Here is a 15,076-nt window from a genome sequence, read left to right as displayed (position 1 = left end):
GAACACATACTGCACTTAGTTTTCGTTGTCGAACTATTCCCTTGCTCCGATTGCACGTGACAGTTCGTCTTTACGTCATGTCCTTTTCTTGAACGATTTGCTAACCGTCCAAATCTACTACAAGCCACTCTCGCACGCGATGCGATAAACTGAGTGAGCTCGTCAAAGGTCGGTTCCCTGTTATCTTCAGTCAATTCGTCCACCAAGTCCGCCCACTGGGTTTGCATAGGCTGAGGCAAGAGTCTCACTATTCCTTCCAAGGTAACTAAGGAATTTAGATCAGAGACATAATTCATCTGTTCCAAGATCATAGCACAGTTTTACATTTTAATAGCCAATTTTGTTTCTTGCTCTCCGTCAGTATAATCGAAATTCACGGCACTGAATAAGTCTTCTAGTGTCTCTCGAGTGATTACATGCGCCTGTCCGAACAACCGTTTTAGAATTTCTTTGGCCTTCTTCTAACCAGAAGAGGCTTCCAACATAACACAACCCTCAATGGCTGTTTTCGCTTTACCCTTACAATAATGTACCAAATAAAGCAAGCGTTGACCATCATCCTTGACCCTTGATTCTACATAGGTCTCAAACTCCATTAAAAACTTACAATAACCTCTCGGTTGACCGTCGACATAACTTAACTCAACCTTTGGTAACTCTGGACCTACGAAAAGCGCCGTAGGCATCACGCTTCTCGCTTGCTTCACGTCTAAACTAAGGTTTTCTATGCCATCTGCCATTATATCACAACTAGATTCACTATAATTACAATCGTCCCTATTAGAATATGAACCATGACACATAGAAGCATCAAAAGGCACTTGCCTTGATTGAGGGGATCCATCCTTTTGTTCATCTCTTTTAACATCCATGAGCCTTGGACTTAATTTCCTTCGACGATTGTTTGGCATCGCAAGCGAACGACCAAATATTCCCAGAGACAATGATTGGAATCAACGAAACGAAAGCCAAACGAATTCGACCGAAATATTTGTTTAGAACTGTAAGATCCAAACTACGGTTTGGAGTGAAGGACAGCTGTCTGGATGAATTAGATACGCACCCTCGCCCGATTGAAACCAAAACAAAGTAATTGGGTACGATGACGGTTCTATAATTTATCATAAATTTAAGTGTACATTATTACCTAAACAAATATAACCACTCAGCTATCCAACCAATAATTGTTCAATTGATCAAATCTAAACTACAATAAATAAGAAAGTTGATACAGGATGCAAGAAAATTACCAATCACCACAAATAAATGTTATTCTATCCTGTCTGGATAGATCACGTACAGATTCGTTCAAAAGGTAATAATTGGTCGCTCTATAACACAGAGTGTTTTCAATTCTGGAAGAGTGCTTCAATTCACAACCAAAATGCACAATTCCAGTCAACACAGGTCAAGCAATCAAAGGCAGGGATAAACCCAAATGGCTGCCGCCCAGACTTAGTATAAAGTAAAACAACATAAGTGCAGTTCGGGAAGAAACATGGGGAATTAGTGAAGGTGTAGTAAAAACGAAAACTATAATAAAATACAAATATTAACAGTTCAAATGTAGCCAAAAAGTTAACAATGTACAACTAAGAGGATCAATAGGAACAAAGTGCAAGTATATACATGGAGGGATTTTCACAAACACAAAGCATTCAAAATGGATCTTACACCAGCCCCAAAATCCCTCCATATCACACAAGCTACCTTGATGCCTATGGTCATGGTTCATTATGTAGCATATGACACTATAGGAACGAGTAGGACTTACAACAGTACGCCTACTCGACCTACCTACATTAATAACAACAAAGACTAATCCGAAGCTTCAAGGAGACCTGCTTCACTTGTTCTCTGGTGTTCAACAATAACATTTGTGGTATAGACCTAATCACTCTTCCCCAAACCCCACCCATGCTGTTGGATGAGGGCCTCGCTGACAATTCACTATTTATCTTCTGCTGATTCGACTGATGCACAAACTTCCTTAACTCAGAAAATGCCCCCACGAAGCTTGACGCACTGTCACTGTAAATCTCCGGAGGTCTCCTTCTTCTTCCAATACAACGTAATAAGGCCATTATAATCAAACTACACATCATTTCAAACTGTACTGCCCATGTTTGCAAACAAGTAAACACATATCCATACCCTTTTTCTAATGATCTTCCTATGTGTCCTTGTTCTTTAGGACAATGTCTGATTATCATTTCCGTCACTAAGTGTCGACTGGGTAAAATTACTGGATGTTTAAAAGCATTTGGGAAATCTGAGTATCTTAGTCGACCTCCAACGCAGAGTAACCAATCAAGCATTATCGGTGATAAGCTCTTCAGATCATTGTGACTAACTACTTTACCATTGTTTTTAAATCCACTAAGTATTTCTCCATACACTTCTTTCTGAACCACCAATAAAATTTTACGCTTGGCGATGTCAAGCTCTTTGACCTTTAAACATCCTAGATGAACGGATCCTTCATGACTCGGGGAACGAAGTACCATCAGGAATTCTATGAACCTTCTAAGCCAGGCTACGGCCCTGACTAATTTCAACCACTCGGAGTAATAAGAGAGAATAGGTGACATGTTGTACTTTATACTACTCAAGTTAACCACAGCAGTTTTTCTAAACTCACTATCGTCAGAGAATATTTGTGCGGTCTTATTGAAGGCAAAGTTCGTACGAAACGGCGATGATGTGGCACCAAATGCATGAGTTGTCATTTGAAACTCAGATGGTTCCCTCGACATGTCCCCCTCCTGCCACCACAGAAATCTTGAAGCTCCTCGACCAGACTCAGGGAACTTCACTTGCATGAACATTTCTTCAACATCTGCAGGGATTGCAACTGTCTCCTTGCAAAAACTTAATAATATGCACATTAACTCAGCAGTGGTATCGGGTTCTTGATAAATCATATCATTCATGGAAACCCCTGCAAACTCGGCGGCACAATCAAGGACCACTCTAAATTCTTCTGGTTTCTTCATGTTTAACACTGCATGATGAGGTAAATACCCTCGAGGGCGATAATTAGGCTGCAAATATATTTCAAGGACCCTCTCCGCATAAGTCTTAGTAAATTTACTCTCAATACTGTTGATATACCTGATGTGCAGACTGACATCCTTCGACAACATACCCTTCAAACTTTGTAATCTACGGTTTGCTACTTCATAATTATCCACTTTCATATTTGGATTCTTTTTCCACGGTATAGAAACTACAAAATGACCGTTGTCGAAGCGCGTGCCCCCTTCCACAATCTTTATAGCCGCCTTGTCGTCTACTAATAATGATTTATCACTTGAATAAGCATCTGAAAACTCTACATCATAAAGCTCACGTATTTCGTTCTCTAATGTCTGTACCTTACTGGTATGGTTAACAACTCTTTTCCTATATTCCGGGCATGATGGCTTATCATTTACGACGTTGCTTGTCGAGTCAGTGTGCAGCAGAACGTGATGTCTCTTCTCACAACAGTCAACGTTACAGAGCCTTGTCATCTTACATTCATTAACCTTATGTCCTTGTCTAAGACAGACAAAACAGATACCCTTGCTTTTAGCGTGAGACCATCGGTCTTGAACTGTATGCGCTAAGAACTGTGGACATTTATCAACAGCATGGTCGTAGGAACACATACTGCACTTAGTTTTCGTTGTCGAACTATTCCCTTGCTCCGATTGCACGTGACAGTTCGTCTTTACGTCATGTCCTTTTCTTGAACGATTTGCTAACCGTCCAAATCTACTACAAGCCACTCTCGCACGCGATGCGATAAACTGAGTGAGCTCGTCAAAGGTCGGTTCCCTGTTATCTTCAGTCAATTCGTCCACCAAGTCCGCCCACTGGGTTTGCATAGGCTGAGGCAAGAGTCTCACTATTCCTTCCAAGGTAACTAAGGAATTTAGATCAGAGACATAATTCATCTGTTCCAAGATCATAGCACAGTTTTACATTTTAATAGCCAATTTTGTTTCTTGCTCTCCGTCAGTATAATCGAAATTCACGGCACTGAATAAGTCTTCTAGTGTCTCTCGAGTGATTACATGCGCCTGTCCGAACAACCGTTTTAGAATTTCTTTGGCCTTCTTCTAACCAGAAGAGGCTTCCAACATAACACAACCCTCAATGGCTGTTTTCGCTTTACCCTTACAATAATGTACCAAATAAAGCAAGCGTTGACCATCATCCTTGACCCTTGATTCTACATAGGTCTCAAACTCCATTAAAAACTTACAATAACCTCTCGGTTGACCGTCGACATAACTTAACTCAACCTTTGGTAACTCTGGACCTACGAAAAGCGCCGTAGGCATCACGCTTCTCGCTTGCTTCACGTCTAAACTAAGGTTTTCTATGCCATCTGCCATTATATCACAACTAGATTCACTATAATTACAATCGTCCCTATTAGAATATGAACCATGACACATAGAAGCATCAAAAGGCACTTGCCTTGATTGAGGGGATCCATCCTTTTGTTCATCTCTTTTAACATCCACGAGCCTTGGACTTAATTTCCTTCGACGATTGTTTGGCATCGCAAGCGAACAACCAAATATTCCCAGAGACAATGATTGGAATCAACGAAACGAAAGCCAAACGAATTCGACCGAAATATTTGTTTAGAACTGTAAGATCCAAACTACGGTTTGGAGTGAAGGACAGCTGTCTGGATGAATTAGATACGCACCCTCGCCCGATTGAAACCAAAACAAAGTAATTGGGTACGATGACGGTTCTATAATTTATCATAAATTTAAGTGTACATTATTACCTAAACAAATATAACCACTCAGCTATCCAACCAATAATTGTTCAATTGATCAAATCTAAACTACAATAAATAAGAAAGTTGATACAGGATGCAAGAAAATTACCAATCACCACAAATAAATGTTATTCTATCCTGTCTGGATAGATCACGTACAGATTCGTTCAAAAGGTAATAATTGGTCGCTCTATAACACAGAGTGTTTTCAATTCTGGAAGAGTGCTTCAATTCACAACCAAAATGCACAATTCCAGTCAACACAGGTCAAGCAATCAAAGGCAGGGATAAACCCAAATGGCTGCCGCCCAGACTTAGTATAAAGTAAAACAACATAAGTGCAGTTCGGGAAGAAACATGGGGAATTAGTGAAGGTGTAGTAAAAACGAAAACTATAATAAAATACAAATATTAACAGTTCAAATGTAGCCAAAAAGTTAACAATGTACAACTAAGAGGATCAATAGGAACAAAGTGCAAGTATATACATGGAGGGATTTTCACAAACACAAAGCATTCAAAATGGATCTTACACCAGCCCCCAAAATCCCTCCATATCACACAAGCTACCTTGATGCCTATGGTCATGGTTCATTATGTAGCATATGACACTATAGGAACGAGTAGGACTTACAACAGTACGCCTACTCGACCTACCTACATTAATAACAACAAAGACTAATCCGAAGCTTCAAGGAGACCTGCTTCACTTGTTCTCTGGTGTTCAACAATAACATTTGTGGTATAGACCTAATCACTCTTCCCCAAACCCCACCCATGCTGTTGGATGAGGGCCTCGCTGACAATTCACTATTTATCTTCTGCTGATTCGACTGATGCACAAACTTCCTTAACTCAGAAAATGCCCCCACGAAGCTTGACGCACTGTCACTGTAAATCTCCGGAGGTCTCCTTCTTCTTCCAATACAACGTAATAAGGCCATTATAATCAAACTACACATCATTTCAAACTGTACTGCCCATGTTTGCAAACAAGTAAACACATATCCATACCCTTTTTCTAATGATCTTCCTATGTGTCCTTGTTCTTTAGGACAATGTCTGATTATCATTTCCGTCACTAAGTGTCGACTGGGTAAAATTACTGGATGTTTAAAAGCATTTGGGAAATCTGAGTATCTTAGTCGACCTCCAACGCAGAGTAACCAATCAAGCATTATCGGTGATAAGCTCTTCAGATCATTGTGACTAACTACTTTACCATTGTTTTTAAATCCACTAAGTATTTCTCCATACACTTCTTTCTGAACCACCAATAAAATTTTACGCTTGGCGATGTCAAGCTCTTTGACCTTTAAACATCCTAGATGAACGGATCCTTCATGACTCGGGGAACGAAGTACCATCAGGAATTCTATGAACCTTCTAAGCCAGGCTACGGCCCTGACTAATTTCAACCACTCGGAGTAATAAGAGAGAATAGGTGACATGTTGTACTTTATACTACTCAAGTTAACCACAGCAGTTTTTCTAAACTCACTATCGTCAGAGAATATTTGTGCGGTCTTATTGAAGGCAAAGTTCGTACGAAACGGCGATGATGTGGCACCAAATGCATGAGTTGTCATTTGAAACTCAGATGGTTCCCTCGACATGTCCCCCTCCTGCCACCACAGAAATCTTGAAGCTCCTCGACCAGACTCAGGGAACTTCACTTGCATGAACATTTCTTCAACATCTGCAGGGATTGCAACTGTCTCCTTGCAAAAACTTAATAATATGCACATTAACTCAGCAGTGGTATCGGGTTCTTGATAAATCATATCATTCATGGAAACCCCTGCAAACTCGGCGGCACAATCAAGGACCACTCTAAATTCTTCTGGTTTCTTCATGTTTAACACTGCATGATGAGGTAAATACCCTCGAGGGCGATAATTAGGCTGCAAATATATTTCAAGGACCCTCTCCGCATAAGTCTTAGTAAATTTACTCTCAATACTGTTGATATACCTGATGTGCAGACTGACATCCTTCGACAACATACCCTTCAAACTTTGTAATCTACGGTTTGCTACTTCATAATTATCCACTTTCATATTTGGATTCTTTTTCCACGGTATAGAAACTACAAAATGACCGTTGTCGAAGCGCGTGCCCCCTTCCACAATCTTTATAGCCGCCTTGTCGTCTACTAATAATGATTTATCACTTGAATAAGCATCTGAAAACTCTACATCGTAAAGCTCACGTATTTCGTTCTCTAATGTCTGTACCTTACTGGTATGGTTAACAACTCTTTTCCTATATTCCGGGCATGATGGCTTATCATTTACGACGTTGCTTGTCGAGTCAGTGTGCAGCAGAACGTGATGTCTCTTCTCACAACAGTCAACGTTACAGAGCCTTGTCATCTTACATTCATTAACCTTATGTCCTTGTCTAAGACAGACAAAACAGATACCCTTGCTTTTAGCGTGAGACCATCGGTCTTGAACTGTATGCGCTAAGAACTGTGGACATTTATCAACAGCATGGTCGTAGGAACACATACTGCACTTAGTTTTCGTTGTCGAACTATTCCCTTGCTCCGATTGCACGTGACAGTTCGTCTTTACGTCATGTCCTTTTCTTGAACGATTTGCTAACCGTCCAAATCTACTACAAGCCACTCTCGCACGCGATGCGATAAACTGAGTGAGCTCGTCAAAGGTCGGTTCCCTGTTATCTTCAGTCAATTCGTCCACCAAGTCCGCCCACTGGGTTTGCATAGGCTGAGGCAAGAGTCTCACTATTCCTTCCAAGGTAACTAAGGAATTTAGATCAGAGACATAATTCATCTGTTCCAAGATCATAGCACAGTTTTACATTTTAATAGCCAATTTTGTTTCTTGCTCTCCGTCAGTATAATCGAAATTCACGGCACTGAATAAGTCTTCTAGTGTCTCTCGAGTGATTACATGCGCCTGTCCGAACAACCGTTTTAGAATTTCTTTGGCCTTCTTCTAACCAGAAGAGGCTTCCAACATAACACAACCCTCAATGGCTGTTTTCGCTTTACCCTTACAATAATGTACCAAATAAAGCAAGCGTTGACCATCATCCTTGACCCTTGATTCTACATAGGTCTCAAACTCCATTAAAAACTTACAATAACCTCTCGGTTGACCGTCGACATAACTTAACTCAACCTTTGGTAACTCTGGACCTACGAAAAGCGCCGTAGGCATCACGCTTCTCGCTTGCTTCACGTCTAAACTAAGGTTTTCTATGCCATCTGCCATTATATCACAACTAGATTCACTATAATTACAATCGTCCCTATTAGAATATGAACCATGACACATAGAAGCATCAAAAGGCACTTGCCTTGATTGAGGGGATCCATCCTTTTGTTCATCTCTTTTAACATCCACGAGCCTTGGACTTAATTTCCTTCGACGATTGTTTGGCATCGCAAGCGAACAACCAAATATTCCCAGAGACAATGATTGGAATCAACGAAACGAAAGCCAAACGAATTCGACCGAAATATTTGTTTAGAACTGTAAGATCCAAACTACGGTTTGGAGTGAAGGACAGCTGTCTGGATGAATTAGATACGCACCCTCGCCCGATTGAAACCAAAACAAAGTAATTGGGTACGATGACGGTTCTATAATTTATCATAAATTTAAGTGTACATTATTACCTAAACAAATATAACCACTCAGCTATCCAACCAATAATTGTTCAATTGATCAAATCTAAACTACAATAAATAAGAAAGTTGATACAGGATGCAAGAAAATTACCAATCACCACAAATAAATGTTATTCTATCCTGTCTGGATAGATCACGTACAGATTCGTTCAAAAGGTAATAATTGGTCGCTCTATAACACAGAGTGTTTTCAATTCTGGAAGAGTGCTTCAATTCACAACCAAAATGCACAATTCCAGTCAACACAGGTCAAGCAATCAAAGGCAGGGATAAACCCAAATGGCTGCCGCCCAGACTTAGTATAAAGTAAAACAACATAAGTGCAGTTCGGGAAGAAACATGGGGAATTAGTGAAGGTGTAGTAAAAACGAAAACTATAATAAAATACAAATATTAACAGTTCAAATGTAGCCAAAAAGTTAACAATGTACAACTAAGAGGATCAATAGGAACAAAGTGCAAGTATATACATGGAGGGATTTTCACAAACACAAAGCATTCAAAATGGATCTTACACCAGCCCCCAAAATCCCTCCATATCACACAAGCTACCTTGATGCCTATGGTCATGGTTCATTATGTAGCATATGACACTATAGGAACGAGTAGGACTTACAACAGTACGCCTACTCGACCTACCTACATTAATAACAACAAAGACTAATCCGAAGCTTCAAGGAGACCTGCTTCACTTGTTCTCTGGTGTTCAACAATAACACTTGTGGTATAGACCTAATCACTCTTCCCCAAACCCCACCCATGCTGTTGGATGAGGGCCTCGCTGACAATTCACTATTTATCTTCTGCTGATTCGACTGATGCACAAACTTCCTTAACTCAGAAAATGCCCCCACGAAGCTTGACGCACTGTCACTGTAAATCTCCGGAGGTCTCCTTCTTCTTCCAATACAACGTAATAAGGCCATTATAATCAAACTACACATCATTTCAAACTGTACTGCCCATGTTTGCAAACAAGTAAACACATATCCATACCCTTTTTCTAATGATCTTCCTATGTGTCCTTGTTCTTTAGGACAATGTCTGATTATCATTTCCGTCACTAAGTGTCGACTGGGTAAAATTACTGGATGTTTAAAAGCATTTGGGAAATCTGAGTATCTTAGTCGACCTCCAACGCAGAGTAACCAATCAAGCATTATCGGTGATAAGCTCTTCAGATCATTGTGACTAACTACTTTACCATTGTTTTTAAATCCACTAAGTATTTCTCCATACACTTCTTTCTGAACCACCAATAAAATTTTACGCTTGGCGATGTCAAGCTCTTTGACCTTTAAACATCCTAGATGAACGGATCCTTCATGACTCGGGGAACGAAGTACCATCAGGAATTCTATGAACCTTCTAAGCCAGGCTACGGCCCTGACTAATTTCAACCACTCGGAGTAATAAGAGAGAATAGGTGACATGTTGTACTTTATACTACTCAAGTTAACCACAGCAGTTTTTCTAAACTCACTATCGTCAGAGAATATTTGTGCGGTCTTATTGAAGGCAAAGTTCGTACGAAACGGCGATGATGTGGCACCAAATGCATGAGTTGTCATTTGAAACTCAGATGGTTCCCTCGACATGTCCCCCTCCTGCCACCACAGAAATCTTGAAGCTCCTCGACCAGACTCAGGGAACTTCACTTGCATGAACATTTCTTCAACATCTGCAGGGATTGCAACTGTCTCCTTGCAAAAACTTAATAATATGCACATTAACTCAGCAGTGGTATCGGGTTCTTGATAAATCATATCATTCATGGAAACCCCTGCAAACTCGGCGGCACAATCAAGGACCACTCTAAATTCTTCTGGTTTCTTCATGTTTAACACTGCATGATGAGGTAAATACCCTCGAGGGCGATAATTAGGCTGCAAATATATTTCAAGGACCCTCTCCGCATAAGTCTTAGTAAATTTACTCTCAATACTGTTGATATACCTGATGTGCAGACTGACATCCTTCGACAACATACCCTTCAAACTTTGTAATCTACGGTTTGCTACTTCATAATTATCCACTTTCATATTTGGATTCTTTTTCCACGGTATAGAAACTACAAAATGACCGTTGTCGAAGCGCGTGCCCCCTTCCACAATCTTTATAGCCGCCTTGTCGTCTACTAATAATGATTTATCACTTGAATAAGCATCTGAAAACTCTACATCATAAAGCTCACGTATTTCGTTCTCTAATGTCTGTACCTTACTGGTATGGTTAACAACTCTTTTCCTATATTCCGGGCATGATGGCTTATCATTTACGACGTTGCTTGTCGAGTCAGTGTGCAGCAGAACGTGATGTCTCTTCTCACAACAGTCAACGTTACAGAGCCTTGTCATCTTACATTCATTAACCTTATGTCCTTGTCTAAGACAGACAAAACAGATACCCTTGCTTTTAGCGTGAGACCATCGGTCTTGAACTGTATGCGCTAAGAGCTGTGGACATTTATCAACAGCATGGTCGTAGGAACACATACTGCACTTAGTTTTCGTTGTCGAACTATTCCCTTGCTCCGATTGCACGTGACAGTTCGTCTTTACGTCATGTCCTTTTCTTGAACGATTTGCTAACCGTCCAAATCTACTACAAGCCACTCTCGCACGCGATGCGATAAACTGAGTGAGCTCGTCAAAGGTCGGTTCCCTGTTATCTTCAGTCAATTCGTCCACCAAGTCCGCCCACTGGGTTTGCATAGGCTGAGGCAAGAGTCTCACTATTCCTTCCAAGGTAACTAAGGAATTTAGATCAGAGACATAATTCATCTGTTCCAAGATCATAGCACAGTTTTACATTTTAATAGCCAATTTTGTTTCTTGCTCTCCGTCAGTATAATCAAAATTCACGGCACTGAATAAGTCTTCTAGTGTCTCTCGAGTGATTACATGCGCCTGTCCGAACAACCGTTTTAGAATTTCTTTGGCCTTCTTCTAACCAGAAGAGGCTTCCAACATAACACAACCCTCAATGGCTGTTTTCGCTTTACCCTTACAATAATGTACCAAATAAAGCAAGCGTTGACCATCATCCTTGACCCTTGATTCTACATAGGTCTCAAACTCCATTAAAAACTTACAATAACCTCTCGGTTGACCGTCGACATAACTTAACTCAACCTTTGGTAACTCTGGACCTACGAAAAGCGCCGTAGGCATCACGCTTCTCGCTTGCTTCACGTCTAAACTAAGGTTTTCTATGCCATCTGCCATTATATCACAACTAGATTCACTATAATTACAATCGTCCCTATTAGAATATGAACCATGACACATAGAAGCATCAAAAGGCACTTGCCTTGATTGAGGGGATCCATCCTTTTGTTCATCTCTTTTAACATCCACGAGCCTTGGACTTAATTTCCTTCGACGATTGTTTGGCATCGCAAGCGAACGACCAAATATTCCCAGAGACAATGATTGGAATCAACGAAACGAAAGCCAAACGAATTCGACCGAAATATTTGTTTAGAACTGTAAGATCCAAACTACGGTTTGGAGTGAAGGACAGCTGTCGGGATGAATTAGATACGCACCCTCGCCCGATTGAAACCAAAACAAAGTAATTGGGTACGATGACGGTTCTATAATTTATCATAAATTTAAGTGTACATTATTACCTAAACAAATATAACCACTCAGCTATCCAACCAATAATTGTTCAATTGATCAAATCTAAACTACAATAAATAAGAAAGTTGATACAGGATGCAAGAAAATTACCAATCACCACAAATAAATGTTATTCTATCCTGTCTGGATAGATCACGTACAGATTCGTTCAAAAGGTAATAATTGGTCGCTCTATAACACAGAGTGTTTTCAATTCTGGAAGAGTGCTTCAATTCACAACCAAAATGCACAATTCCAGTCAACACAGGTCAAGCAATCAAAGGCAGGGATAAACCCAAATGGCTGCCGCCCAGACTTAGTATAAAGTAAAACAACATAAGTGCAGTTCGGGAAGAAACATGGGGAATTAGTGAAGGTGTAGTAAAAACGAAAACTATAATAAAATACAAATATTAACAGTTCAAATGTAGCCAAAAAGTTAACAATGTACAACTAAGAGGATCAATAGGAACAAAGTGCAAGTATATACATGGAGGGATTTTCACAAACACACAAAGTATTCAAAATGGATATAACTATCACAACAAATAAATGTTATTCTATCCTATCTGGATAGACCACGTACAGATTCGTTCAATTGAACAATTATTGGTTGGATAGCTGAGTGGTTATATTTGTTTAGGTAATAATGTACACTTAAATTTATGATAAATTATAGAACCGTCATCGTACCCAATTACTTTGTTTTGGTTTCAATCGGGCGAGGGTGCGTATCTAATTCATCCCGACAGCTGTCCTTCACTCCAAACCGTAGTTTGGATCTTACAGTTCTAAACAAATATTTCGGTCGAATTCGTTTGGCTTTCGTTTCGTTGATTCCAATCATTGTCTCTGGGAATATTTGGTCGTTCGCTTGCGATGCCAAACAATCGTCGAAGGAAATTAAGTCCAAGGCTCGTGGATGTTAAAAGAGATGAACAAAAGGATGGATCCCCTCAATCAAGGCAAGTGCCTTTTGATGCTTCTATGTGTCATGGTTCATATTCTAATAGGGACGATTGTAATTATAGTGAATCTAGTTGTGATATAATGGCAGATGGCATAGAAAACCTTAGTTTAGACGTGAAGCAAGCGAGAAGCGTGATGCCTACGGCGCTTTTCGTAGGTCCAGAGTTACCAAAGGTTGAGTTAAGTTATGTCGACGGTCAACCGAGAGGTTATTGTAAGTTTTTAATGGAGTTTGAGACCTATGTAGAATCAAGGGTCAAGGATGATGGTCAACGCTTGCTTTATTTGGTACATTATTGTAAGGGTAAAGCGAAAACAGCCATTGAGGGTTGTGTTATGTTGGAAGCCTCTTCTGGTTAGAAGAAGGCCAAAGAAATTCTAAAACGGTTGTTCGGACAGGCGCATGTAATCGCTCGGGAAACTTGTGAGGACTTATTCAAAAGTACAAATGTTGATTACAGTGATCCTGAGCAACTGACAAATCTAGCGTTTTAGAATTTCTTTGGCCTCCTTTCTCGACGACTCACCCTTCTCACTTCCTTTTATCATCTCGCAACGCTAGGGCAAACGATTCGAGTATGCGGAACGTTATTCCCGGTCTCCTGATACCGCGCTCCAAACTGCATTTAGGGGCTTTTAACGTCCGAACACTGTGCCAAATAGGAAAACAGGCTTCCTTAGCTAGGACTTTAGAATCTCGCGCCATCGATGTGTGCTGCGTCTCCGAAACGCGCATACAGGATCCGAGTTGTGTCATTCATTTGACTTCACCATGCAAAAATAAAGAACCGACTCGATTCAAGCTTCATGTATCTGGAAGCTTAGACGCTGCTTCTCGTGGTCTGGCCGGTGTAGATATAGCATTGAGTCCTAGGGCAGAACTAGCTCTCTTAGACTGGATCCCAGTAAACGGTCGTGTGTGCGCTGACCGACTGAACGGAACAGTAAGAATCCGGAAAGATAGGGACACTCGTCGTTGCCTCTTCGTCGTCTCTGCCTATTCTCCCACTGACTGCAGCTCAGATGATGTAAAAGATGAGTTTTACAGAAAGCTTTCCGACCTTCTCCGAAAAGCTAGGCGCTCTGATGTAGTAATAGTGGCTGGTGACTTTAATGATCAAGTAGGTAAACCAAGCGATGGGGAAAGACACCTAGGTGGATCTTATGGTGTCGTTGGTCAAAGAACAGATAATGGCGACCGTCTGTTGCAGCTATACTCAGATAACCGCCTGTTCCTTGCAAATACTAACTTTAAGCATAAGGAAAAACACCTTTTGACATGGCTACCCCATAATTCGTCCCAACGTTGGACCCAAATAGATCACATCGCTATCAGCCACCGATGGAGGGGCTCGATAGAAGACTGTCGCTCATTCTGCAGCACATGCTTAGATTCAGATCATGCTCTAGTACGAGCGCGTATTTGTCTGCGTCTTACTGGACGTAGGAAAGACGCTGCCAGGAAACCTCTTAGGGGCCTACTTAATTATAGTCAAGCTAAGAGTATATTTCAGGAACAACTAGAAAAACAGTTAGGCAGCCGTGTATGTGATGCCCACCCCGAGGCAGCATGGAATGATATACGAAAAGCTGTGGAAACAGCAGTGATATCTGCTAGTATGGCAAACCACAAGGTTAGGGAGCAACACTGGATCTCAGCAGCATCTATCGCACTGATAGATGCTCGGAAACTCATTCCACCTGGCTCTGAACATAATGAAGAGCGGAGTCAGCTTAAGCACAAGCTGAAAAGAAGCCTACGCAATGATCGCGAACAGTGGTGGGTAGCGAAAGCAAGAGAGATGGAAAAGGCAGCGGCAATAGGTATTAGCAGACAATTGTTCAGACTTGTTAAGGAAACCGACTGTTAGCGAAACACTCTCAGAGAAAGATGGACATATTATACGTTCTCAATCCAGGAGATTGGATCGATGGGCAGAACACTTTAGGGATCAGTTCAACTGGCCTTCAGCCACACTTCGGTTTCCCACGATCTCTAGTCAACCTGAATGGGAAGTTAATGTAGGTCCT

At 40.9% G+C, this 15,076-nt stretch overlaps 1 protein-coding gene across 1 annotated transcript; it reads right to left on the bottom strand.

Annotated features, from left to right (window-relative positions):
- Positions 1 to 209: 209 nt before the first annotated feature.
- On the bottom strand, positions 210 to 12,553 carry MS3_00005726 (uncharacterized protein). The gene is made up of 4 exons (XM_051213816.1): positions 12,188 to 12,553; positions 12,085 to 12,144; positions 4,793 to 12,048; positions 210 to 1,147 (listed from the first exon to the last, which is right to left on the bottom strand). The coding sequence occupies exon 3, from the start codon at positions 11,246 to 11,248 to the stop codon at positions 9,095 to 9,097; it is 2,154 nt and encodes a 717-aa protein (XP_051069828.1). The 5' UTR covers positions 11,249 to 12,048; positions 12,085 to 12,144; positions 12,188 to 12,553; the 3' UTR covers positions 210 to 1,147; positions 4,793 to 9,094.
- Positions 12,554 to 15,076: the final 2,523 nt, after the last annotated feature.

This window comes from Schistosoma haematobium, chromosome 3 (assembly GCF_000699445.3).
Source record: "Schistosoma haematobium chromosome 3, whole genome shotgun sequence".
In the NCBI taxonomy this organism is placed as follows: domain Eukaryota; kingdom Metazoa; phylum Platyhelminthes; class Trematoda; order Strigeidida; family Schistosomatidae; genus Schistosoma; species Schistosoma haematobium.
The sequence above is the reverse complement of the archived record's forward strand: the minus strand, read 5'-3'. Positions and strand labels throughout refer to the sequence as shown.

What these genes read in the sequence shown, in the direction of transcription:
- MS3_00005726 (XM_051213816.1), bottom strand. Translation starts at nt 11,248, where the DNA reads ATGATCTTGGAACAGATGAATTATGTCTCTGATCTAAATTCCTTAGTT.